General features: G+C 59.5%; 7 protein-coding genes across 7 annotated transcripts; 4 read left to right on the forward strand and 3 right to left on the reverse strand.

Moving 5' to 3' along the window:
* Nucleotides 1–1,151: 1,151 nt before the first annotated feature.
* BXZ73DRAFT_102807 (uncharacterized protein) lies at nucleotides 1,152–4,638 on the reverse strand (the record flags this gene model as incomplete). Its single annotated transcript, XM_048015371.1, has 10 exons — nucleotides 1,152–1,162; nucleotides 1,235–1,456; nucleotides 1,522–1,787; nucleotides 1,841–1,980; nucleotides 2,054–2,253; nucleotides 2,579–2,624; nucleotides 2,677–2,931; nucleotides 2,986–3,119; nucleotides 3,188–3,304; nucleotides 4,596–4,638. The coding sequence occupies 10 exons, from the start codon at nucleotides 4,636–4,638 to the stop codon at nucleotides 1,152–1,154; spliced, it is 1,434 nt and encodes a 477-aa protein (XP_047876307.1).
* A 505-nt stretch (nucleotides 4,639–5,143) lies between these two features.
* Nucleotides 5,144–6,518, forward strand: BXZ73DRAFT_49354 (heterokaryon incompatibility protein-domain-containing protein; the record flags this gene model as incomplete). Its single annotated transcript, XM_048020236.1, has 2 exons — nucleotides 5,144–5,315; nucleotides 5,770–6,518. The coding sequence occupies 2 exons, from the start codon at nucleotides 5,144–5,146 to the stop codon at nucleotides 6,516–6,518; spliced, it is 921 nt and encodes a 306-aa protein (XP_047876308.1).
* A 3,522-nt stretch (nucleotides 6,519–10,040) lies between these two features.
* On the forward strand, nucleotides 10,041–10,968 carry BXZ73DRAFT_102809 (uncharacterized protein; the record flags this gene model as incomplete). The annotated part of the gene is made up of 4 exons (XM_048015372.1): nucleotides 10,041–10,179; nucleotides 10,250–10,326; nucleotides 10,688–10,726; nucleotides 10,786–10,968. The coding sequence occupies 4 exons, from the start codon at nucleotides 10,041–10,043 to the stop codon at nucleotides 10,966–10,968; spliced, it is 438 nt and encodes a 145-aa protein (XP_047876309.1).
* Nucleotides 10,969–11,610: 642 nt separating this feature from the next.
* On the reverse strand, nucleotides 11,611–13,170 carry BXZ73DRAFT_90875 (uncharacterized protein; the record flags this gene model as incomplete). The annotated part of the gene is made up of 8 exons (XM_048025788.1): nucleotides 11,611–11,711; nucleotides 11,798–12,039; nucleotides 12,174–12,383; nucleotides 12,440–12,605; nucleotides 12,662–12,798; nucleotides 12,863–12,928; nucleotides 12,988–13,004; nucleotides 13,063–13,170. The coding sequence occupies 8 exons, from the start codon at nucleotides 13,168–13,170 to the stop codon at nucleotides 11,611–11,613; spliced, it is 1,047 nt and encodes a 348-aa protein (XP_047876310.1).
* A 1,542-nt stretch (nucleotides 13,171–14,712) lies between these two features.
* On the reverse strand, nucleotides 14,713–17,265 carry BXZ73DRAFT_102811 (uncharacterized protein; the record flags this gene model as incomplete). Its single annotated transcript, XM_048015373.1, has 13 exons — nucleotides 14,713–14,730; nucleotides 14,788–14,967; nucleotides 15,020–15,055; nucleotides 15,673–15,723; nucleotides 15,777–16,054; nucleotides 16,285–16,396; nucleotides 16,461–16,522; nucleotides 16,598–16,627; nucleotides 16,674–16,705; nucleotides 16,761–16,776; nucleotides 16,848–16,905; nucleotides 16,956–17,073; nucleotides 17,150–17,265. The coding sequence occupies 13 exons, from the start codon at nucleotides 17,263–17,265 to the stop codon at nucleotides 14,713–14,715; spliced, it is 1,107 nt and encodes a 368-aa protein (XP_047876311.1).
* Nucleotides 17,266–18,160: 895 nt separating this feature from the next.
* On the forward strand, nucleotides 18,161–21,585 carry BXZ73DRAFT_78656 (uncharacterized protein; the record flags this gene model as incomplete). Its single annotated transcript, XM_048022911.1, has 14 exons — nucleotides 18,161–18,226; nucleotides 18,322–18,414; nucleotides 18,466–18,572; nucleotides 18,636–18,675; nucleotides 18,735–18,968; nucleotides 19,034–19,167; nucleotides 19,258–19,419; nucleotides 19,507–19,601; nucleotides 19,855–19,880; nucleotides 20,006–20,056; nucleotides 20,464–20,498; nucleotides 20,634–20,867; nucleotides 20,917–21,005; nucleotides 21,134–21,585. 14 exons carry the CDS (start codon nucleotides 18,161–18,163, stop codon nucleotides 21,583–21,585), a joined length of 1,818 nt encoding a protein of 605 aa, XP_047876312.1.
* A 1,353-nt stretch (nucleotides 21,586–22,938) lies between these two features.
* Nucleotides 22,939–25,053, forward strand: BXZ73DRAFT_90876 (alcohol oxidase; the record flags this gene model as incomplete). The annotated part of the gene is made up of 9 exons (XM_048025789.1): nucleotides 22,939–23,047; nucleotides 23,096–23,356; nucleotides 23,465–23,648; nucleotides 23,695–23,851; nucleotides 23,875–23,901; nucleotides 23,922–24,058; nucleotides 24,108–24,186; nucleotides 24,242–24,798; nucleotides 24,882–25,053. The coding sequence occupies 9 exons, from the start codon at nucleotides 22,939–22,941 to the stop codon at nucleotides 25,051–25,053; spliced, it is 1,683 nt and encodes a 560-aa protein (XP_047876313.1).
* Between the last annotated feature and the right edge of the window lie 947 nt (nucleotides 25,054–26,000).

A 26,000-nucleotide genomic window follows, 5' to 3' on the forward strand; every position in this document is an offset into this window, starting at 1 on the left:
TCGTCCCAACACCTTATTCGGGTCTCCAGCTCGATGAAGACACCCGCCCCTCTCCGTACACACCCGACTCGATGTGCGCGCGTCGGTCGCGCTCACTGGTGGAACGCGCCCCCCTCCCTCCTCTCGACGGCACGTGAGCGAGTTCGTGCACGACTTTCGCGCACGTCTCCTCCGTGCCTCAATCACCTTGCCAGCCGCCCCAGTCGACCCAGCCGTGAAACTCCCCGACGCGGCCGTGTTACCCCGCGGGCTGCGTACCGTGTTTGAAGACGGGTACCACAAGCGCCGTCTTCCACGAGACACGCGTGGATTCGAAGCGACGGCCACCGCGTCCCGTCCGTTCAAGCATTCCCGCGCAGCCATCCGCCCCCGCCCCCGCCCTCGCCCCCGCTTGTCCTTCGGGCACATTCAGCACTCGCGCTCTCCCGCGCGCGAGCTACGAAACCCCAATCGATTATCCCCGCAAACCAAACCACCGGCGACCAAGGCGCAGGAGAAGGACGCGGGGCGGGCGACACAGCCATCCGTGTCTTCGCGTTGACGAAATGCGAGGGCGGGGACTGCAGGCGCACGCTCGATCCGACAAATGATCCCAAATCGACCGACTCGTCGAACCGGTCCAAGTCTTCCGCGCTTTGCCGCCCGAGCCGCGGTCGGACTCGTGCGCTTTTCCCCTCATGCGCGAGCAGGAGCGTCCGCCGACCGGCTCCGCGAGCGTCCTCAGTGCCAAGACCTCGAAGAGCCGGACCGAGCGCGTTTTGCTCTTTCAGTCAAAGTACATCTTTGTTTCTTCCCCATGGCGGAAAAGAGCAGGAAGGTGAAGATCTCAGACTCGTAAGTGCTCCGACTTCGTACGCCCGCGGTCTGGCGTGTTGGCTGATCGACCTCTGCCCGCCCAGTCTCCCAGCAGCACGCCGAAGGCGTACACCGCCTCAAAGACTACCGCTCAATCTGCGACCTCCAGACGTGCGGACGCACGGACGTGCCATTTCGACGCGCACCACCGACCGAGGAAACCCAATTCGTAGTACAGGTCCTCCTAATACAAAAAATGCAACTTCCTACACTCCGAACCCCATCCGCTCGCGCTCGTGCCACACGAACGAGCTCTGAGACGCACCGCCGTCGCCCTCCCCGTCCTTCGTCGCGCTTCACGGAGAGTCTGCGGAGCGTCCGTGTCAGCGTCCCCTTCCTCTCTCTCTCATACACACTCGCGCGCGTGACGAACGCTCACCTGGAACGCAGTCGAGGTTGATGTGCGCCTCCAAGTTGTCCGTCGTCGTCGTGCGCTCGATCGTGACGGCGATGCCGTGCGCGCGGTGCCGCGGGGCACGCGCAGGCAGCGCGGAGAAGCGCGAGAGGCGCGAGAGCTCGATGTCGAGCTGGCTGCGGGTGATGTCGCCCGGGAGGAATGGATCGTCGGCGCGCGGCAGGGGTTGAGGATGAGGCGCGATCCCTAGAAGGTGCAGGCGTAGTCAGCTCGTTGCGCTACGACGACCTAGGGGGAGGAGAAGGGCTCACAGCAAAGGAGAGGACGACATCTGTGGATGTGGGGTGAGATCGACGGCGGTCGCGCGTCAGAGAGGAGGGAGCGCACGTGTAGCATATGCCCGTGAGTGTGGAGCGGGCGATCTTGTAGAGCATCATGTTGACGAGCATAACGATGAAGATCGTCGGCGACGAACAGCTGCATGACGGGGCCTTTGCCCCAGCCTTGGCGGATGGTGTCGATGAACTTTCCGATGGTGAGCATGAAGAGGACGGTCTCGAACGGGAGCGAGATGACCCTGCGGCAGGCATCAGAGCGAGGCTGGGACGAACGGCGAACGACGGAGCGTACCAAAAGTACTGGAAGATGGGCGGGCTGGAGGTGACATAGCATGCGTCGTTGTATGTTAGCCGTGGGGTCACTACTGCGAGGATGTAGCAGAGCGATACGAGCTCGGCCAAGAAGAGCGCGCCGAGAGACACAGTGTGGGCCTGTCAAAGAGTGACAAGGGAGCGGAAGGGCAGATTCAGTGCTCTCGATGTCGGGGGGTGAGGGGTGGGACACATTGCGTGTGATAAGAATGAAATCGACGGTGGTGACGATGAGCTGGAGGAGGACGCCTTGGACGATCTGCCACTGGCCGCATTGGGCGGGCGTGAAGAAGAGTCCGGTGGTGCCGTTAACGTTGATGGCAAGAAGTGCGCCGAAGAAACGTGCATGTGTTTGAGTACGCGAAGCCCGTGAAGAAGACGACCGGGGTCGTACTGACCACGAATCAGGGCGCGTTCACGCGGGGCTCCGGTAGCTCTGGAAGCAGGATCGGCGCATCCGGATGTTGGTCGTCTCCCAGAATGTTGGAGGACGGATGGAACGTGCTGGCTGGGATGGTGCACGGCTTGTCGACGCGAGGCTCGAGAGCTGGTACGTGGTCTGGATATAGGTTCGCACAGATCCGGGGATGCATGCGCACCGAGGCGATGACGTGGCGGATGGGAAGGTGTCGCGGAGAAGGAGAGCCGGACCAGCAGAGCAACTGGTCTGTCTTCCAGACGAGACGCTTGTGTACAGCGTCCGTTCAATGCCTGGTACCGTGTTGGAGACCGAGTCTGGCGAGCGCCGCAGGCTTGTGTGGGAGCTGTGGCAGGGCAGGTTCAACAAAGATCTCTAGTGCCGGGTGCAGCGCTCACCTCGAAACGGTTGGAAATGGTGTTGGAGGGTAAGAGCGCGGACTGAATTCGCAGAAACAGGTGGGGGACGGCGAGAAGGGATGAGATAGGCTTCGTTGAGGAGAGCGCAGGCAGGAGACGAGTGGGCAAACTTGAACGAGAGCGCGAGGATGCGGCGTCGAAGGCGAGGTGAGTGGACAGAGCACGGCGTGCGTGTTTGCAGACAGAGCACGGCGGCTTGAGGGCAAGATGACGGACAGCGTCGCGAGTTGCTGGCTGTATGCGCCCTGTCGAAAACGGCGTTCGATTGCGACGTGCGCGCGCGCGCACGACGGCGGTCGGGGGCGGGCGAGCGGGCGAGCGGTGGAGTCCGTGAGACGATGAGATGAGGGATTGCACGCTTTCATTCCCGCAGGAAGTAACCGGCCGGGCCTGCATCCAGCCGGTCTCCATGCGTTCTTGGTCTGGTACGTGAATGGATGAGTACGCGGGTTGAGATGGACGTCGAAAGAGACACTAGAGCTGTACTTACCTTTGCGCGAAGAGTAGACGTCACGGAAGACGCGCCGCTTGAGCTCCGATCCGGTACCGCGGGGAGCTATGGCCTTGTTCTGCGCGTCGCCAATGCGCTCGCGCGCTCCTCTGCACACTGCCGATGTGCGGATTACCGTTGACAAGGGCGTCTCCCGGAGTGTGGAGGAGGACGAATGGAGGGTGCTGGCGGGGATCGTGCACGGCTCGTCGCGCGACGTTTGAAACCTGGTATGTGGGCCAGCGCGGATTGCGGGTGGAAAGCGCACTGATTCAGGCTCGCGCGATGGCGTGGCAAATGGGGACCGCTGGCGGAAAACGCGCGGGCGCGGGCGCGCGGCCTGCTAGTAGAGCAACTGGTCTTTGTTCGAGATGAGATACGTGCGCGTACAGTGTGTCTAATGCTCGGTAGCGTGTTGGTGGCCGTCGGGGGCCGGGTCGGGCTCGCGTCGGAGGCCAGTGGGCTGGCATCACGGACGGCTGGTTGGCGTGTGTGGGATATGTGAACAGAGAAAGCGGTTGGAAACGGACGGGGGTGAGAGAGCGGACTAGTCGACAGAGACGGGACGTGGTTCGAAGAGGGAGCACCGAGGAACGGGTCGGTCTGTGCACCCCTGGACCCGGGCATGGGGCGGCATGGAGGGCGGGCAGAGGGCGGGCAGAGGACGGGCGGCAGGACGTGAGCGGCGGCGCAGGCATGGAGAGCGCGAAGGCAGATATAGCAAGGGCGCGGCGGACTCGACAGCGGGATCGAGCGCGGGAGAGAAGACGGAGGGAAGACGTAGGCGTTGAGGACGAGCAGCGGCGTGGAGTGCAAGACGACTAGGGCCGTTGTCGCTGGCTGTATGCGCTTTGGCGAGGACTGCGGTCGAGTGGGCCGTCGAGAGCGGAGATGCGCGCGATCGTGACAGGCGGCGAGCGACGAGAGCAAAGACGTTCTGATCACGCGCTTGCTGAGCCCGGCGATTCTCGGCATATTCCGGGCCGACAATATCCGCATCCAGAGCTTGCTCGCTCGACGAGCAGCACGAGGAGCCAGGCTCGAACTCGTGCTCGATATTCCAACACACCGACTCATGGCCAGCCTCTCCAGGGATGTCCAAGACCCCGGCTTCGTTCTGCTCCTCACTCTAGCGGCGTTGTTCTCCGGCTTGGCGACTGCCGCTTCATGATGCTTAGGGATGCGCAACTTCCGACCCATTTATCTCAGGGGTGTTCATCTCCGCTCAAACCGATGGTCGTCCGAGGCTGTGTGGGCGGAGAGATCTAGAGCATCGCCCATGTCCTTCCTGGAGACGGCGTTGAGCTGCCATCCGATCCCGGCTTCGCACCTGGGAGCTCGCATACAGTGCCGATTCGCACACACTGTACACTAGGTCATTGATAACGAGCGCGGCTGAGACACTCACAGTTGCCGAAGTCTCCTCCTGCGATCCAAGCATCCTCGAACATCTTGGTATCGGACCACATCATGTGCCGCTCTGCCAAATGGCGAACACGCACGATACCTATCAGAGTTTGACACGTTCCAAGTGGCAGGGAAGGACGTCATCTCCGCATTCGTTTCTCAGGAGAAGTATCGGAGGCGCTCCAACGCTATCGCGTGCGTATTCCGCATGGTGCACCGTGCGGTGGGCGTACGAGACTGGGGTCGCCCTCGCAGCAGCTTGGCCTCTTCCGCCTCACCCTCAGCCCGATATCCGACGTCTCCTCCCATCTACCTTGCGTCTCCTCCCAGCCATCGACACCCGTTGTGATATCAGGGTGACTGCCGCAAAACCGACCCACTGTCGCGGATACCCTCATCGTACGTGCGCTCTTCCGATGATGTGTACCGCATTTGCTCATGCTCCCCAGGTGTCTGTACTCCTCCCGCGAATCGTGCACCTCAACTCGCGCCCGGTATTAGTGCTTACCCTTGCGTGACACGCTCGTGCTAATATTCGTGATAGAAGCGATGTGGCTCCTGGGCACCGCGCGCGCGAACCTCGTCTTCTTTCCCCAACCCGAAGACGTTCGTGGAGGCTACGCTATCCTGTCGCACACCTGGGGAAGAGAAGAAGAGACGTTTCAAAAGGTTCAAAAGTTGAACGAAGACTCAAACAGCCCCTTCTCCCCGGAGGAACAGCGTCCCTTGCCCCGAGCTGAGCTCCGATCTCTCATCTCCAAGGCAGTCTCTGAAGAAGCGGCGGCTCTCATAAACGAGCGGCTCTCTCACATCTCCGAGGCAGTGTCAAAGGAATCTGCAGCTCGCGAAGATGCTCTCCATCGAGTGGAATCCCGGATCATGCAGACTCTCAGGTTGACCCCTCCTTGCCATACCAAGTCCTCTCCCATCGTCCGCGATCGCGCCGAAGGGAATCGTGGAGATAGGCGGTCATCCGGTACTGAATTCGTGCCTGGCGGTCAGTGTAATAAAAACTAGTCTTCCCTCCTCGACACTGACATACGAGACCGAAGATCACTCGACAGATTCAGACACAAGTCCCCTTCCCCCTACTACTGCACCGGTCCAAGGACTTGCTGAGCCACGCCGGTCGTCACCACCATGGTTCAATCCGCGCGATCACCTCACTCCGAAAGTTCAATCATTCCTTAAGCTCGCCGAACAGCACGGGTACAAGTACGCTTGGGTCGACACATGTTGTATCAACAAGGAGAGCAGTTCCGAGCTCTCGGAAGGCATCAATTCCATGTTCCGGTACTACGCCCTCTCCAACATCTGCTGCGTCTACCTCAGCGACGTTAAATACTCAGACACTGCCAATTCAGACAAGATGTGGGTCGCCTTCAAGAAAAGCCGCTGGCACTGGCGGGGCTGGACTCTCCAAGAGCTGATCGCGTCCCGCATGCTCGTGTTCTATTCCGAGGAGTGGGTATGTCTAGGCACCAAGTACGAGCTCGCCGATCGCCTAGAAGAAGCAACCCAGATCTCCGCGGCGGTCCTCCGCTTCGAGAGCCCGTTTACCGACGCGAGCATCGCGACGCGCATCTCCTGGGCGGCACGTCGGGACACCACGAGGCCGGAAGACGCCGCCTACAGCCTCTTCGGGCTTTTCGGGGTGAACATGCCGACGCTGTACGGCGAAGGGCGGCACGCATTCTGCCGGCTCCTCATGGAGATCTCGAAGACATCGCGGGATCCTTCGATTTTTCTCTTGGGGGAAGGACAATATGTGCACAACTTGGATCGCCTCAAATCGTACCTCCAGGGAAATCCCCAAAGCCAAAACCGTCGTCATCTTCTCCCCCTTCGGCCTTCGGCCACCCTTCGTTCTGTGTTCTACGACCCAAGTGCACGATCTCAGACAGGACAAAATGAGGTACGCTGATATAGATATCATTCTACACTGTGCTACATTGACGACCATTTTAGCACTATTCGACTGCAAGCGCAACTGCAGCTCTCAGCGCTCCCACGTTCTCCACGTCGCCAGGTGGGATCGAGCTCCGCGCGGCCGTTCTGCCTCTGGATGATACAAATGGATCCCTCCTCGTCGACTTGTTCTGCAGAGATCCCGACGGGCCCGTCTTCCTCTTGCTTCAAAGGGTGGACGACGGGAGGTCCAACGATGGCGCCGCTCAGCTCTACCAGCCCGCGATGCATCCTGTTGTGTGTATAACGAAACCAAGCACGACCATCGGCTCACATGGCTGGACGATGACAGACCTGCGCGTTGTAGCCCTCCCGCCGTACACAGGTGACCTCTCCGAGGGCGAAATCGCAGGGATGGAGTCGCTGAGGCGCTTCTGCGAAGCCACCACTACCAGCTCCCCCTTTCACCTTGCCTTTCGCGACTTCCTCGAGTTCGGGGGCCAGTTCATCTTCGACCGCGAAGCAAGCACGCTGCCGTCGCCTTCTTCAACCGAAAACGTCTCCCTTTTTTTCACAATCGGCGCGTCTCTAACGTTAACTGTCGTTCTTGGGACATGCTCTCACGGCGAGTCCCCCATCGACAACCACCTGCGCTCATCTAGGCTAACCTCGCTGTCATCTCAGACTGCGACGAATACGCCAGGTCCAGACGTACCGCGCCGACAACACTTCTGCATCCTTCGTGTTTACCAGCGCCGGGCCCATGAAGCAACCTCCGCCGCCTCGGATGCGCATTCGTGCGAGACGGATCATATCGACATGGACGGGCCATGGCCAGTGCAGCGCCGAGCGCGGAGTGGGCTTTGGAGAGTTGTGTTATCGTTCTCCCCTAGTCCGTTGGGTAGAGAAACGCTGCAAGTGAGGGTGGAAGTAGTGTGGTTTTGATTGCTGTATAGCTTCAGGTTTGGTGGGACGAGATGTAGAGCACGACCCATTGAGAATATAACTGCGCGTCGTTCGTTCATTTTTTACAGAGCCAACCGACGGTAGCATCGCGCATGGAACGGTCGTGACGATGCTCTTACGTGCTGATGTGACTCCAACTCTGGGGTGTCGACAGGGGTGAGGGCGAGAGAGCAAGAGAGCGTAAGCGCGAAGCTCGGGAGGTCGAGTGAGGTGAAGCAAGAAGCAAGACGCGACGCGACGCGTGGAGGGCAAACATGAAGAGAGGTGGAGCGAGCGAATGCGTGGCGCGCGAAGTGGACAAGGACGGAGGAACAGACACGGGGAAGACGAGCTCGCGCATACGGGCGCTGGCGATATGATAAAGGATGCGAGGAGGTGGGCGTTGGCGTGTGCGAAGTCGAGGTGTGGCGAGAGGAAGTCGAGGCGAAGGTGGATGAACACACCATACACGCGAGAATAGCCGGGAGGTGAACTATGACCCTAATACATACAGCGCGTAGCGTGAGGATGTATCTAAAAGAAGAGACTGTACCGAAGACAGTAAACAAGAACGTACAGATCTGAAGCAAAATGTGAATCTTCGACACAGGAGACACCGCAGAAGAGGTGATAGAGAGCGTGGAGATGGACGGAAGGGGGACAAGACAGAGAAATGAAGAGGAGACGAAGAGATGTGGGAACGTGTGGTATAAAGAAAATGTATCATGAAGCGATAAGAGAACGTACTAGGACGTCCACGAGTGCAATCGCGAGAGGGAGAGGACGTCGCGCCGTGGGCGGTGGTGATCGCGTACGCGCAGTGTAGACCGCGAGAGCACACCGAAGGTGCCGCGGTGCGTTCTCAACGAGATGCACGAAGACAAGGACGAACGCGAAGATGATCGCGCGAGCGTTAGCCTGGTCGAAGGTGTTGTGTTCGTGCGTCTGCGCCGTACGGCGACAGCGCGTGCGTATCAGTGGATAGGCCCGTTATACGGAGGTATGGATATCAGTACGAGCCAAGTCCTACAATGTGTAGCGCATTGACTTACAACCCAAATAGCACACACGTGTGCTTCCTTGGCCTCTAGTGCTGGCTATAGGCAGACCGCCTTTCACATCAAAGCATCCTCGTCGCAGAAGGCGCATACATGCGCTCCGGGACTTCAACGACTGCACTGTCCATGCGAATGCAGACGAGGCAAGCAGTTAGCGCCAGAAGCATTTTGTGTCCTCGAAACTCACCACTAGTATTCCCTCGCCTCCTGCACGCCCGTTTCTTGCTGTCAAGGTCGTGTATAGGACATAGGGGGATCGTAAGCTGCACGAGCGCGAGGGTTTGCGTCAAAAACTTCGCACAGCCATCAGCGACTCCGAGACGCAGGACTCCGGCGCGTCTTGTTCTCCCACCACCACCATCACCACCGCTGCCGCCTCTCGACATCCTTCATGTTCTTCAGCTCCTCCCCCAGGCCTATCTCCCACTTTCCTTCGAGCCCGTAGTCAACATCCCCTCTTCGTCGTCAACCGATTCCGGCCTTCACTCCGCCGGAACGCCTCATCAAGTCGCCGCTCCTCCACCCGCCCGCCACGGCGTCTCGTTCCCGCCTACCGCTCTCTCCCATTAACCTAGACGACTAAAAAGGAGGTCTTCCGATGGGAAACGTAGAGCAGGAGTTTGGTGCATTGGGAGGACACGCGCTGCCGGTATGTGCTAGACTTGTAGCACCCATTTTCTCGCAATACACGCGTTTCCCGATGAACATCTCGTTCGTCATTCCGTACCCTTTCTACTTGCTTCTTGAAGCTTCTTATGATGTCCGCAGGCTCACCCCGCGCGGGCATCCTTTCGTGCTCTCTTTCTGGAAGAACTCACTACGATGGAGCGACTTTTTAGCGAGCAAACGCCGCTGGTGCGCGCGCCGGACCCTATTTTTACGAGTCCTTAGTCGGAACATCCTAGCTTGTTCTACTCTCAGCACAGATCTATATGGATGAGCGTGGGTGCCGTCTTTAAGCGTGGTGTCTAGAGCAGAAGACTCTTGGTTGTACGTAGCCCACTTCATCCATCGTCCTCCAACCTCTGACGCAGCTCCCAGACCGACGGTCGCACGGATCTACCTAGCAGGCTCGCTGGTGATCTCTGCTCATCGGGTGACGAAGGTCGCGTTCGGGGCGTCAAACGATGTTCGCCGCCTTGAACATGCCTGCTTTCGAGCGCATTCCGACGAATCTGGAACGGCATTCCGTGACTCTTCCTGGTGCGCAGTACTATCCCGTCCGTCTGCGCAGGACGTTCACCCTGGTTCCGGCGTTCAGATGGAAGAAGCAGGTCGCGGATCGCAATCCTAGGGCCACGCATACCACAGATCCAATCCCCAGATCTACGTGTAGCACACCCTTGTACGCCATCATCTCATCCAGGCAGGCTACGGAAAAGTGTGTCCTCCTTCGTCGCTTCTGGAGACATGCTGGCGCGTGCTGACGATGTTTTGCAGGAGAACTCGCTTACTGCAATCAAGCATCCTTCGCATAGTGCGCATCTCTAACGCTAATACAACAAGAGGTCGACCATGATTCATACGCTTACAATATGCCCGGCATCGTCAACACCGGATGGGACCCCTGGATCGGTACCGAGTCCTACTCCGGCTGCAAGGCTACGCAAGTCACCAAGCGTCGTGTTTTCTTCCCCGCCGTAGCCCATTTGCCCCGCGACGCCACTCCGACACGTGTCAAAGCAGCCGGGATTCAGGATGCCACTCGTTCAACCACCTTGCCCGAATCTCGCCACCATGCCAGCCGTCTCAACACCATATACGGGTATCCAGTTCGCTGAAGACAACCCGTCGCTCTCCGCACACACCGGACGCAACGTCGTACGGCACGAACGTGACGGAAAGCGGAGGCCTGCGGACGACGGAGACCCTGTCATCCAGCCCAAGATGTGCGCGCGTCGGTCTCGCTCACTGGCGGAACGCGCCCCGAACTCCTCGACACGGCCGTGTCGCCCAGCGGGCTGCGCACCGTCCTCGGCGTTGCGTGCACAAGGGCGGGTACCACAAACGTCCGGCCGCGGTCTTCCACGAGGCACGCGCGGATGCGACGCGATTCGAAGCGACGGCCGCCGCGTCCCGTTCGTCCAAGCATGCCCTCGTCCACCGCTGGTCCTTCGAGCGCATCCAGCACTCGCGCTCTCCCGCGCGCGACCTTCGAAATCCCAGTCGATCCACCTCATAGACCAAACCACCGGGACCGTACATGGAGATACTCCTCTTCGTGAGTCCTTCCCTACACATCACCCAGCCCCATGTTGAAACCAACCCCTGTCCACGCAGTGGATGTGTGGTCCGCTCGGCCAGTGCCCGGACGGTACGGCCGTGTTCACCGCGCCCATGGTCGCGCTCCAAGACCTCGGCTTCTTTGCGCGCTACGCTTTGGGCCACCGCTCGGGGCGCGACCTCGAGGTTGCGTCCGCCCCTTCGGCTGGGCGGAGCTCGCGGCGACGTACGCGCGCGTGACGGGGCAGCGCGCGGAGTAACTCCCGCTCTTGCTCGACGAGTGGATCGGGGTGTAGGACGGGCGCGGACAGCGATCGCGAACAAGCGCGGGCAGCGACCAAGGCGCAGACGAAGGATGTGGGGCGTGCGACACCGCCATCTGCGTCTGCGCGTTGACGAAATGCGAGAGTGGGCCGAGTCTTCCGCGCTTCGCCGCGTCGAGCCCTCGTACATGCTCGTACATGGTGCGCAAGGACTACTACTAGTGCCGCCCGAGCTGCGGTCGGCCACAGGAAGCTCGTGCGCTTTCCTCTCGTCCACAGTGCCAAGACCTCGGAGAGCCGAATTTTGAGCGTTTTCCTCTTTCAGTCAAAGTACATCTTTGCTTCTTCCCCATGGCGGAAAAGAGCAGGAAGGTGAAGATCTTAGACTCGTAAGTGCTCCGACTTCGTGAGCGCGCGGTCTGGCGTGTCGGCTGATCGACCTCTGCCTGTCCAGTCTCCCAGCAGCACGCCGAAGGCGTACGCCGCCTCAAAGACTCCCGCTCGATCTGCGACCTCCAGACGCGCGGACGTGCCATTTCGACGCGCACCACCGACCGGGGAAACGTAATTCATACATCTATGTAGTACAAGTCCTTCCTGATACAAAACCCGCGACTTCCTACACCCCGAACCCCATCCGCTCGCGCTCGTGCGACGTGAACGAGCTCGGAGACGCACCGACGTCGCTCTCCCCGCCCTTCGTCGCGCTCCACGGAGAGTCTGCGAAGCGTCCGCGTCAGCATCCTCTTCCTCTTCCTCACACACACACTCTCTCTCGCGCGTGGGCGTGGGCGACGAACGCTCACCTGGAACGCAGTCGAGGCTGATGTGCGCCTCCAAGTTGTCCGTCGTCGTCGTGCGCTCGATCGTGACGGCTATGCCGTGCGAGCGGCGCGGCCGGGGTGGCGCGGAGAGGCGCGAGAGGCGCGAGAGCTCGATGTCGAGCTGGCTGCGGGTGATGTCGCCCGAGGAGGAGTGGATCGTCGACGCGCGGCGGGGGTTGAGGATGAGGCGCGATCCCTGGAGGGCGCGGGCGCGGTCAGCTCGTCTCAACGCGAAGACGACGTAAGGGGAGGGGGAAGGGAGGAAGAGACTCACAGCGAAGGAGAGGACAACGAGAAGCCATCTGCGGACGTGGGGTGAGATCGATGGCGGTCGCGCGTCAGAGAGGAGGGAGCGCACGTGTAGCATATGCCGGTGAGGGTAGAGCGGACGAGCTTGTAGAGCATCATGTTGATGAGCATGACGACGAAGATGAGGGTGTACGCCCACGTCCCGTCGGCGACGAACTGTTGCATGACGGGGCCTTTGCCCCAGCCTTGGCGGACGGCGTCGATGAACTTTCCGATCGTGAGCACGAAGAGGACGGTCTCGAACGCAAGCGAGATGATCCTGGCGTAGACGTCAGAACGTGGCTGCAGGGACGAACGGCGAACGACGGAGCGTACCAGAAGTACTGGAAGATGGGAGGACTAGAGGTGACGTAGCACTCATCGTTGTATGTTAGCCGTGGGGTCACTACTGCGAGGATGTAGCAGAGCGACGCGAGCTCGGCCAAGAAGAGCGCGCCGAGCGAGTAAACCAAAATGCGGTTCCTGTTGTATAGCGCCAAGACTGCAGAAGGGTGGATTCAGTACTTTCGATATCTGGGGGTGAGAGATGGGACACACCGCGTGTGATAAGAATGACATCGACGGTGGTGACGATGAGCTGGAGGAGGACGCCCTGGACGATCTGCCACTGGCCGCATTGGGCGGGCGTGAAGAAAAGTCCGGTGGTGCCGTTAACGTTGATGGCGAGGAGTGCGCTGAAGAAACGCGCATGGAAATGAGACCCATGCGCAAGGAAGAAGAGAAGGACGAGATGCTCACAGTTGAACCAGCCAAGGGAGGTATCGCGCGATGAGGTACAAGACCTTTCCAGGCGCCCATGTCCGCCTAGCGCCAGCGGTATTCCGACATGAGATCGCGGAACGAGATACTGAGGCACTGCTCACCTCCAGATGTGCTCCACCTGTACGCACTGCGGTAAGCACATCTGTGGCAGTATGCAAAACAGCAGATAGACGCACCTCCTCGGAGAACATAATCAGCACGTCCCAGGTCAGGATCGCGACGCAGGCCACCTCGCTGTAGCTCAAGTCGCGCGAGTTGACGGCATCCTGCACCGATGACCGCATCCGCGCCGTCCAGGGCGAGCGAGGAGAGCAGGACCTGTGCGGAACCGCGGGAGAGGTGTGGGGGAGGGGGACGCGGGGCCGCTGGGGCAGGCGGGGACGCAGCCATCATATACGGAGGCGCGCCCGAGGCCGGTCGTTCGCCCAAGCTCCGGGCGCGCCGGACGCACGGAGGAAGTCGCGCGCAGGCCAATCGCAGGTGCAGGCGCACGAGGCCGTTCCGCCGCGCATCCGTCAAGGAGACCTGCTTCTTGGAGCGCTCCAGTCGAGGCGCGAGGCGCGAAGGGCGGAGCGAAGCGGACATGGCCTGGACATGTGGGAGGATGCGTCCGATGAAAGCCTTTGCAGCGCTTGGTGAGGGAACGCACGACGGTAATGCGGGGATAAGGTGTCCCGCGATGGAGAGCGGTCTCCAAGCGGGTGTTCTCCCCGGCGCCGCTGCACGCTCGTCGTTCTTCCATCTTCGAACGAGCTCGCGATTCCGTCTCCGTCCCTGGCACAGCTTCCTAGGGTGCAGTGCGGCTGCGAGGTATGTCGAGGTAGCTTGAGCAACGAGAAGATGAGGGCAAGAGCCAAAAGCAATGTCTCGAAGAATCTCACCCAACCTATCACGTGGGATGACGTAAGGTGTCGCCGGGCGCTCATCCTCAAGGCCTCATTTCTATCTTTCCGACAATACGGTGGAGGAAGAGGGTGGTCCGAAGGCGGACCATCGAGAAGGGAATCTCGGGGCAGGTCGGGGTGGCCGCCCAAGAGTTCCTCGTCGGGGGCAGGATAGGCGTCTGCGCGCCACACCTAATCGCGAGTGCCGCTTGAGAAGGACATCGCGGCCGCGTCTCGCGTGAACGCGGGGAGCGCGGACGCATGTAGCAGCACGGCTCTTTAAATGCTCTCGTCGGGGGCTCCTATCGGCCTACTACCACTAGCTTACTAAGTAGTCCATTAGTTGTCTATCGATAGGCGACCTCTATACCTGTAGGCACATCAAGATTCATCTACTAGCGTTTTAAACCCCGCTACAAATCCAGTAATATGTGCCATCAATCCCCAATTCGAAGCCCGTATAGTAGCCATCAATACAGCCCAAGTTTGCCCCCGTTCCCGCACCCAGGCCCCGCGCGACGTGCGCCCGTGTCTCCGAACCCAATCGCGTCCTGTCCACTGGGTGGCGGTTTACCGCGCACCCCGCGCGCGGCGTACGCGAGCCTTCGTCGCTTCGGTGCGGCGGGTTCACGTGCCGCGCCCTGCTCGTCGACCGTAGCAGGAGCCCGCTTCGGTCTCCGGTCGTGGACGGAGAGGGGTGGACGGTTGGGACACCCTCGCCATGGCGCCCTCGTGGTTTTTCCGATGTCGAGCTTGGGCTCCGAGTCGACTTCATCTGATACTGCGCCATCTTACACACATACAACTCTAAGTATGAAGAATCCAAGACGAGAGTTTCGCGACCACAGTCCGTACTTTCCCTGAACAAGAATATCCCGATGCGACGCCTAGTGATCCCGACTAGTAGAAGCTGTCCAGTTTATCGTCTCTCTTTGTCACAGTCTACCCTAGGACGAAACGCTGTCGACCCCACTTCAGCACGACAACGCAGCGCGGAGGGTCGAGCGATCAACTCACCAGGACGAATACCAGCAGCGCGATGGCCGCGACCACCAAACAGAACGCCCGCGTGCGGACCAGCCCCATGGACAGCGCCGCGGCATACTGGAGCCCGAGCAGCGTGTACAGCAAGACCCTGACGACCATCGCGGCGTTCTGTCGACCGAGGACGAGCTTCAGGCCGTCGTATGCGTACGCCTGCTAGGAATAGTGAACCAGCGCGACACGAGGAAGCGGGCGGCACGCTCACCATCACACTGGATGATTCTGACGCCATTTCGGTGTTCTGGTGGACGGGCGGAAGAGGGTGGTGGTGCGCGTGCGTACCGAGCACTACATGGTCGCATGCGCAGGGCATTTGTACCTCTCAATACTGCGCCAGGGCGCAGCCACCAGCGCAGTCGTCCACACCGATGTGGCAGAGCGGTGACAGCTAGAGGTCAACTACCGTTCGAGTCACCCAGACTCTGCGCCGCGGTTTTGATCATCCGGCGTGGTTACTGCTTTCGTTTGAGTGATCAAAAGCCTGTCGTATCAAACCTTGCGATCGATCGATACCAGCAAAAGGTGTTCTGTGGTATTCAGGACAAAGCGTCAGAAGGGGGACACTTATCAATATAGTAGGCTTCGGCTGCTCTGCGCTCGTTCTCAAACTGCCCCAGCGCAAAGCAGACCTGATCGCCGTCGAATGCGAACTCCAATCGTGATCATGCGCACATAAAGCATGGGAGCACGAAGTGAACATTGTCGTAAATGATGGTGCGCAGGGGGGTGCTGACAGGGGTCGAGAGACATCAAGATGCAGGCACAAGGGTTGCACTATTCCAGCGAGTGCATGAGATCGCAAGCGTACCGCCTCGTAGAGCCGTGCGACAACGCACCTCACAGTGCCCACCCTCTCACGATCTCCTCCGTGCTCGCGCACAGCTCGTCCGCCAGCGCGTCGTCGTCCGCCTGCGGCGCATAGCTCTTCCCCAACCGCCCCCCGCCGCCTTCTCCGGGAACACCGTCCTCCCCTTCCACCGCCCGGCCTCCTTGCGCACCGCCGGCGACGCCGCAGCGAAGACGGAGCTGTGCGCGCCCTCGATCGGGTCGACGAACTTAAGTAGGCGCAGGAGCGCGACGACCGGCTTCATGGTCGGCTTCTGCAGGAATGGGATGGCCGAGACGCCTGGGGTCCACACCCAGCCTGGGTCCGCGGAGAGGACGAGGATGGGGGCGTTCGCGGCGTCGAGCTGGCGCTGCAGCGCGCGGGCGTAGAGCGCGTCGGCAAGCTTGGTTACGGCTGAAAAGCGCGTTAGCGCGCATGTCGGGGCGGGCGAATGCGTGACGTCATCATCACAGGGCCTGCATTTCCTGCGGCAAGAGCGTGTGTGGCAGGAAGTGCTAAGGCGGAAACAGCATACGAGAATCGATGTGCGTGGTGAGAACATATCGCGCATGCTTCCATCGCAGCGGCCACATGTTCCCACACGTCGTTCGTCGTCAACGGGCTTGAAGGAAGATGTCACTCACCATATCTGCACCGGCCGGGGTCCGAGGCCTCCTTGAACTCGCGATTGAAATCCTCCACCGATCGGAAGCGGACGTCCAGCCCTTTGACGAGTGCCAAGGAGTCTGAAGCCAGCTTCCAACGCACATTCGAGAGTCGGCGTCAGACGGGCGAGACCAAGGACAGCAGGAACACTCACGGTCACTATGCGAACGTCATTGCTAGGATCTCCGCCGTACGCTTGAGCAGAGGCAGCAGCGTCTGCGTGAAGATGTAGACTCCGAAGTGGCTTTTCGAGTCAACATCAGCATAGTAATGGTACCGAGGGCAAGAAACCGTACTTGATCATCATCGTGTCTAGCACACCTACACAGCCGTTAGAGATTGACCCCAAACGCCTCAGTCAACTTACCTTCAGGTGTGAGGTTGTACGGTTTCTGCAGCCTGAATCAGCTTGTTCAGCACTGGTACGTGTCCTTATTGCAGCTCGAAAACTCACGACCCTGCATTGTTGACTACGACACAAGGGAAGCAACGGGAGCTTGAGCTCAAGACGAATATATGCATGTCGAAGACGGGGACGCACCCAGTATGTCCAGCCGGCTCTCCTTCTCCATGAAGCCCTCCGCCGCGGCCTTGACCTTCTTCGGGAACGTCAGGTCGAGGTCGAGCCACTCAACCTTCCCTTCTCCACGCCGGCCTCCTCCAGCTGCGCGATTGCGGCTTTGGCGCGCTCCTCGCTGCGGGCACCCATGTACACCTTCGCGCCCTTGCGCGCGAGGTGGAAGCAGTCGCCGTAGCCGATGCCGGCGCTGCAGAGCGCATAGCGCGTCAGCGAGCGGAAACGGCAACACAATCGACTGCGCGGACGCGAGCGATCGGACTCACTTTCCGCCGGTGACGATGGCGACCTTGCCCGTCAGGTCCGGGAGGTCGCGCGCGGGGTCGTACTTGGTGCCACGTAGGAAGGACAACATGGTGAGAGGGAAAGCGGCCTCGGGCATGTTCGCGCGCTGACGGTGAATTCATGTCCAATCACGGGCACGTGGTCTTCCGGGACGGGCCCATACTGTCCGCGGCAGTCCGTGTCAGCGTTGGCTACACCTTGGAGAAGAAACGCTGAGAGACGGTGATAAGGATGTATGAGATGGGAAACAGCAGGCGCGAGGGGAGCGACAAGACAAGTGGGAACGGCGCCAAATGCGAGGAGGCGCGTTGCATCTGAACAGATCTGAACCGGTTCATCTCAACCACGTGGCAGTGCGATCGCTCCGAGGCGCGGCAGATTTTGTTTTGGCTCTTCAACTTGAACGCCATGGTCTTTGCAGCAGTGATTGCTCCGCGCTGGCCGAAGTTCACCGATCTGCCTCGCGTGGAGAGCTAGCTGATGGCTTCTGCGGCGGCCTGCGGAGATTGGTGAGCGGAGACCACATTGAGCGCGCCAGGAAACGTTAACAGTCACCTTCCTGTGGAGGAGCTCACGGCGTTGCCCGCAATTTCGACACGTCCTGCCATCCGCCACATGGTCTCACCGTCTTATCTGCTCCCTTCAGCGCTTCACGCCCAACTTCAACTCGCTCTTGTACACTACAGACATGTCCGTAATCCTCCTTAGCATCTTCTTACAAACTGATGTCATAAAGAAGCTTCAGCCATTTGATAAGAATCTGGCCTAGCGTGTAACTGATTTTCAAACATGTCCAACATTTGGAATTGGCTGTCAAAGCACGACGGACAGAGAGGAGGTGTTCAAAGTCAGCCATCGCGAGTCATACTCTGAGGACCGATTTGGGCATCTCACTCTGCATTCGGTTTGGTACGAATGTATTTAAATGGCCCGCGACACACGGCTAACTGCAAACCACTCCCGCCCCAGACTTCGCAGCTCCTTTGTTTACCATGGTCACTTCCTACCTCGTCGTTGGTGCTTCTCGTGGTGTCGGTCTCAATCTCGTTCGCCAGTTGGTGCGTCTCTTCGTCGAGATCTCCGTTTTGCCGCTGACAAGATTCCCGTCACAGGCCAACCGCGAGAGCACGCTTGTGTTCGCTCTCGTCCGCAGCGCCAGCGGGGCGATCCATCTCAACAAAGCTATATCAGTCTCAAAAATGTGCACGTCGTAGAAGGCGACATCACCAAGTACGCGACGCTTGAGGTGAGCTAGAGGTTCTCATTGCGGAACTAGCATCTGATGATCTCGTGACAGAGCTGCGCCAAGAAAGTGGCGGAGATCACTGGGGGAGGGTTAGACGTGCTCATCCACAACGCCGCGAGGACTTCAATCGACAATCTTTATCAAGGCTTTGACGACTTGTAAGTCTGATCTTCCGTAATGTCGCGACTTACCGGAGTCACTCTGACACCGTGCGTCTCCAGTGAGTCCATGGACGAGCTCGCCGCGGACTTCATCGACGCCGTAAGCTCTTCTCGTCTGTCGCTCGCACAGATGTATCCCCGACTCAATCCTTCCCACAGTACAAGGTCAACGCGCTCGGGCTCGTCTTCAGCGTCACCGCCTTCCTCCCCCTCCTCCGCGCCGCGCCCACGAAGAAGATCGCCGTCATCGGCTCCGAGGGCGGCAGCCCGGTCTTCGTCAAGGACTCGCGGAGCACGCTTATGTGCGCCTACGGGCTCTCCAAGGCCGCGCAGCACGTCGCCGCCGTCAAGTGGCACCTCAAGCTCGCCCCGGAGGGCTTCATCGTCGCCTGCGTCTCCCCCAGCCCGATCGTCGACTCCTCGGACACCATCGGCCCGCACGGCGACCCGTCGAGAAGGCGCGGCTGCTCGCGATCGTGAAGGCGTGCGAGGGGAGCGCGACGCCGCTGCTGTGGCACACGCCGGCGGAGGCCGCGGAGAAGGAGCTGAGGGTGATCGACAGCTTGACCCTGGAGCAGAGCGGGGAGTTCATGTCGGTGGCTGGGTTCAAGATGGCGTGATTCTTGGGGGGCCGACTCTTCCGTCGTCTGTATCACCACCTGCACCCTATTCTTCATCGCAGCCTCAATCCACGAGCACCACGAAGACCGCGGGACGGCATCGTCGAGGTCTCGGGCGGCGTCGCGGTCATGTCGACTGCGCCCGGGGGCATGATGAGTCATGATCACGACGAAGCCCTCGTGCGCGCTGAGCTTCATCGCCCAGTAGCACGTGTGCCGCCCTGGTACGTACTAGGCTCGGACTACTCGTTTGCGTGCGGTCCACGAGTAGCTGTACATGCTTGGTACATGCTGCGATCTGGCTGTGCCAGCTCTCGGAACTTTCTTCGGACGTTTGGTCCGATATCATCATATCCTCCACGAGTGCTTCTGATGATGATGCGACATTGTTTCCCACGTGAACTTCGTAAGTCGCATTCATCTCATGCATCCGACATTTGGAACCGGCACTGAACATGATTGGTGTATGCTCGGATTTATGCCTAGAACTTCAATGGTCAGCAACGACTTTAATTCACTATCGAGGGATGCAATCATCACTCAGTGAAGTGATCAGAATTCCACCGACTCCCTACCGCATCGATGATGCACCCACGCATTCGATCTCTTCTCTTACGGCGCATTCTTCACTGACCGCTCAATCTACTTAAATCTGACAGATGGGAATATCGCCCAGTCGGATGCGGTACGCCCCCACTCGCCGACTGGTAGTACATTTCCTCACGAGCCGTCTCTCTCCCCACTGCCACCATGATATCTTATGCTGATGGAGTTTCTCCCTATTGACAGATGAGTGACCGAGCCCCGTAGTCTAACTTCCAAGGGGGCCTCGTTGACGCTGCTCGATGGACGAGTCACGAGGTGAGCTCGGACCTCTTCTGCGACATGCTGTTCACATCCCTCTCGGATCCATCTCCCCACGCCAACTTTGGGCTCACATCAAACTCACAGCCGTCATTCTGTCTCACCAGGTGCCTCGGGGCCATAAAACGGAGACGTCCATATGTCCGCCCTCCCCTTCGTGCTTCGTACCCTTCCCTCTGTGCTCTATGCGTCATGGATACTGGGACCACTCACTCACGAGGCACTGAGCCACAGGTTCCACCGGGTACGGCCAAATGTCTCAACGAGATGTCTCGGGTTGCTACTCGTTGGCACCGGCTTCTCTGCTCTTCTTATCCCCATTGGAAATGTGTTGTTCTGGCGCTCTACTGCAACTCTGCGGCGACGGCCTTTCTTCATTCTTATTGTTATCTCCATCATCTTAGGCCTCGCACAAGGAGTGGTTCTCATCTACAACTTGGTATGTCTCGTGTCGCTCTTCCAGTGATCTTCTGCTCATTCTTGATAGTCGCATATCGTGTTGGGGGACTCCCTGGCCCAGAAGATCTCCACATTCCTTATCTCCACGCTCCTTTTGTACCACTATTCTCTCAAGCTCTGCTACTGTTCAGCTGTATTATATTACCGGCCGCCCGCACAGTGTCCGGACATGGTTCACCTGGGTCGTCGTATCTGTCCTGAAGCTCGGGCGCGCGATTGTCATCAGCTACTCTGTCAACCTGATTCGAAACGCAAACTTCGGCAGCGATCAGCCCATGCACACAGCTGAAAGCCTATATACCCAAACTGGTCTTCGGACGGAGTCTGTGCTTCAGGTCGTTGACAACGCGTAAGTGATATTGGTTTGTAACGCTTCCACACTCTCACATCCATCGCAGATTCATAGCGTACCAGTTTTTGCTGCTTATGCTCGATCCCCGAAGACATGAGACGAGGACGTATGAACAGCGCCCTTCGGCAATATCCCGTACGTTCTTCCAGCGTACTGTCTTTCTACCCCGGACCCTGACGGCCATCGGAAACCAGGCTTCCTGTCTGGCATTTGCGCGCTTCTCATCCCCTCCCTTGCCACGAGCACTACTCTACTCGTGGTAGTCTTCGCCGACAGCAGTAGCTTCGTTGGGATCACATACTCCCTCATCGCCAACAACTACACCACCATCGTCTCCGTCATACTCTGCCTGCCCTCTCCCCGCTCTGGCCACCGCCCCCTCCTCACAGGCACAGACAACACTCTCGCGGCGCTCCACCTTCCTCCCACACCTCCGCGACGCCGCGACGCCGCACCCGCGCCCGGGTTGGATATGAACAGGTCCACACCGGATATCACCGTCACGATGCCGTCCCCGTGGGCGAAGGACTCCACCTTCTCGGCCGACGGGAGCATCCGCGACTCGGCGACGCAGGTCGGAGACTCGCAGGAGGACGCGAGGTGGAAGGCGCACTGGCTGGAGGCGATCGAGAAGGAGTACGGGCAGAAGCTGCCGTCGCTCGCGAGCTCGGCCGTGTTCGACAACACGGGCGAACCGGTGTGCTATGCCGTCTGAGGCGCGGCGGTGGCGGCGTGCGAGGTGGGTGGTTGAATGCGGGTGGGGACTCGGAGGCGCGTTGAAGCGACGGAAGTTAGTGGGGGGCGCCGGACTCTGGGAGGTGAGAGCGAGAGTTGAGGCTGAACAGTGGTGGTGTTCCGGACCGGTGTATCATCCCTGTACGCTCCATAATTATTCGTGCGAGACTACCCGCACCTCGGATCATCGCGGCAAGCGACGTGGATTGACCGAGTACTCCCTGGCGAGGGTGACGGAATCAGGAAGCGGTATCTGGGCGTAATATACCTGGCCATTGCATTCGGTTCATCTCCGCGCGAAGCTGGATGTTTTGTTGTGCAGAAACGTGCGGACGCATGTACCACAAGTTAACCGGTGCTGATGTCATCCACAACTCCGCGAGTGCAGTATCTTACTTCTCTCGCCTACGGACCCTCCTCTGGATCGCTTTACCCAACTTCGCAGTGCTGGTGCCGCTCACCATCGTACAGCTTAAGTATCTTTGCATACCACGACCGAGCTTCCTACACCGGCTGTACATCTCTGCGAACCACATCGTCTGCATCATCAGCGCGCTGCTCGCGACCGTATGCTCGGGCAATCATGGGTGCAAACGGACGCCCGAGAGTGTCCGTGTTTGATCGTGCCCGCGGACTGTGGGGGGTATCTGGGCGAAAGATTCGAGGAATTAAAGGAGGGGTTGGGCAATGAAGACAACGTGGCTTACATCGAAGGTCAACAAAGTCGGTTTCTCGCACAAGTAGTTTGCATTGTGAGATGATGAGCGTTGACCTAGTGAAGCTTCGAAGCCGGCGGCCGGAATGTTCAAGCGCCCGACTTTCCCCGAAATGCGAGTCAGGGGAATTTCGAGAGACCCTCCTTTTCCCTCTACCATCACCATCCCCTCTGTCTCCATCCTTGTCATGGCCTCCGTCTACGCAGTGTACAAGGCGATTTCCTGCTGTCTTTGAGCTCAATCTCATGAGTCATCTCTTCGTGGCTGGCGTTCTCTAATTTCGATACGACCATCAGCGAACACTCAAGTCCATACGGAGGATGCGAAGAGAGACGCGGCGGATGGTCTGTTGGGTCAGGATGCATTGGCTAGGTGTAGTACCAGACGCTCTTCTCTCGCCGTCACACTTCTTTGTTTTGCCACCCTTCAATATGAATACCGTCCGTTGCCATCTTCTCTCCATTGTTGCTGCGTTGTCAAGAACTCCCCCTTTACCCTCCCACCACCATGGAGCAATTGATGAAGCGCCACGTCCGGCGGCAGCCCTACTTTTGAAGTAAGCCTGCGCAACTCTCACGGCCATCTTCCGCGCTTTCTCCCACTTCCTCGTCGTCGCAATGGGTGCGAGCGTTCCGGAGCGTCTCCCTCGTGAAGTCGGCACCCCACTCCCCTTGTCGCCCCTCGTACCCCCGGAGACATACACCTATGACTACATAATCGTCGGAGGTACGTGTTCGCCCACATTCACGTGTTCTGGGGCTCACACGTGGCCAGGCGGTACTGCAGGATGCGTTCTGGCGTCCCGACTTAGCGAAGACCCCGGCGTTTCGGTGCTCGTCATCGAGCAAGGACCAGTCTCAAACACCTGGGCATCCAGAGTCCCGCTCATCTCCGGCAACATCTACGACAAAAGCAACCTCTCGACCAAGCTCTGGTCTCAGCCGCTGCGACATGTTGACAATCGCTACTTGGAGGTCATCTACGGCCAGGCACTGGGAGGCACGACGCGTGTGAACGGTATGCTTTATACTCGAGGTGAGTGCCCCGTTGTGAGGCCGCATCATGAGCACACTTCCACCCCCTGTCCATCGTGAGCGGCGGAACTGAGCGCGCGCCTATCCAACGATTCTGATGTGCACGCAGGCTGCCCCGGCGACTACAACCAGTGGAAGGCTCTGGGGAACGACGGCTGGGGATACGAAGACCTCGAGCCGTACTTTGCCAAGTCGGAGAAGTCCCACTCCCACCCAGAGTCTGCGTTCCGCGGGAAGAAGGGCGTCTGGGAGAACCGCAACTTCGCCGAGTCTCCGTACAAGATCATCGACTAGTGCGTCCATTCGTTCCTCTCATCCGCTTGTACTCATTTCCCGCAGTGTTGACCGCGCGATGCACAAGTCTGGGGTGCCACGCATCGAAGACGCCAACGCGCCTGATGTCCCCGCGGCGCATACCGCGTTGCTCGATGTCATCCAGGATTCCGGCTACCGGCGGCACTCGGCTTTCCTTGCGTTCCTCCCGCCTAAACTGACTGTGGCGCGCAAGGAGCGGTGAAGATCTGCCCGAACTCGGTCGTCTGCCGCGTGGAATGGAGACCGATCAGGACGGCGTACGCGCAACAGGAGTTCACTTCGAAACGCTGAACTCCCGCAAGGCGGACTTTCGCTACGTGGCGAAAGCGCGTCGAGAGGTCATCGTGTGCGCCGGCGCGATCGGTTCCCCGCAAGTACTCATGCTGAGGTGCGAGTTCTACTGAAGACGTCCCAAACCTCGCTGAGCCTTTGCACAGTGGTCTTGGGCCGAATGCTCACCTAGAAGAGAAAGGCGTAGCGGTCGTGGTAGACCTTCCCGCCGTCGGCAGCCATCTGGTAAGCTGAAAGCCCTTCCCGGCCGACCACGTCCTGCGAGCTGACAACTTCACAGTCAGATCACATGGGTGTCCCCGTCGCAGTCGAGGTACCCATCGAAGACTCGCTACACATCCTCGAGGTCAGCCCCGTCAAGGCCGTTTTGGAGCTGCTCAAGTACCTCACCGTCGGCGGCGGTTCGCTCGCGCGGCCCTTCCAAAACATATCCTCCTTCTTCCCCTCGCGCCTGGTCGGACCCGAGCACACCATCGCCACCGCACCCGCTGCGGCGCTCGACGCGACCGTCCCTGCGAACCGGCCCGACATCGAGCTCATGCACCTGACGAACAACTGCGCCGACATCGACACGGACGGCATCGGCGTCTTCACCCTCATGGTCACGCTCATCCGCCCACGCTCCGAGGGCACCGTCCGGCTCGCGACCGCCAACCCGCGCGCGCGCCCGGACGTCGACCTCAACTACCTCGCAGACCCAGCCGACTACGAACCGGTCCGGCGCGGGGTCCGCTTTGCGCTCCGCGTCCTCGACGACGTGCGCGCACAGGGCTACCCGGTCAAGCGCGACCTGCAGGTCCCGCCAGATGGGGGCAAAGACGACGCGTCCCTCGATGCGTTCATCCGCACACACCTCCGCACGAACCTGCACTACACCTCGACATGCCGGATGGGCGCCGGGCCGAGCGGGGGCGGGCGAGCGTGGTGGACACTGCGCTGCGGGTGCATGGGGTGCAGGGGCTGCGGGTGTGCGACGCGTCGGTGTTCCCAGAAATCATCGGCTCGCACACGATGGCGCCGACGGTCGCGGTGGCGGAAAAGTGCGCGGACTTGGTGAAGGCGGCGTGGCCTAGACACTGGATGTGTTCTTGATCAACTACGTTTCTTGGACACTGTCCGGCTATGCTTGGTGCCTCGCAGCTGCAGCTCAGCAAGGAGCATGAAGTCCGGAGTCGATCCTGACGCTGTATTAGATGAACCGGTTCGGCGCCCCGGCTGCGCCCCGGGCCAGGTCCATCCCACGCCGAAACCAGCCACGTCGACCGTTCCTTTCTCTTTCTCAACACTCACCGCATCACCTTCCTTTATAATTCAACGCCATCCCACTCAGAATGCCTTTCTGCCCAAGCGCCGCCCGCAGAGCGAGAAGAAATTCGATCCGCAAGCGGACCTGAATGACTTGACCGGGAAGATCATCATAGTTACGGGCGGCAAGTAAGTTCCTGAGTACCTCGATGCGAGAGCTATCGCCGTATGTACTCACGTCGTTCGCAGCAGCGGAATAGGTTTCGCTACGGTTTCCCGGCTGTTGCTTCGTGGCGCCAAGGTCTACATGGCCTGCCGCAGCAAGGCCCGCGCTGAGCCGCGATCGAGCGCCTGCACACCGACCGTGTTCTCCCTCACAACGGGCGGAGGCGGTGTTCCTAGAGCTTGATCTGAGTGATCCGCGGAAAGTCAAGAAAGCAGCGGAAGAGTTCAAGGAGAAGGAAAACAGGCTCGACATCCTCAGTGGGCAACCCTTTCTATTGCGGTTTCGAATGAGACTGACTTCTCGTGCTAGTAAACAACGCTGCACTGTAAGCTTTTGAACGTTGCCCCTGAACACGTTTAAATCGATTGTTTAGGCTTAGAAGGCCGTACTCGATAGGCCCGACGGTACGCTCTTTCTCTGTTATATCAGGCTGAGGTCCATAATGCCAGAATGTGCAGGTATCCAGGAGATCATGGTCGTCAAGTACGTTCTCCTATGCACGCCGACGAATAGATATTTACCCTCGACAGCCATATCGGACCTTACTTGTTCACTCAAGCTCTTCTGC

This window comes from Epithele typhae (assembly GCF_022376455.1).
Source record: "Epithele typhae strain CBS 203.58 chromosome Unknown BXZ73scaffold_35, whole genome shotgun sequence".
Classification (NCBI taxonomy): domain Eukaryota; kingdom Fungi; phylum Basidiomycota; class Agaricomycetes; order Polyporales; family Epitheliaceae; genus Epithele; species Epithele typhae.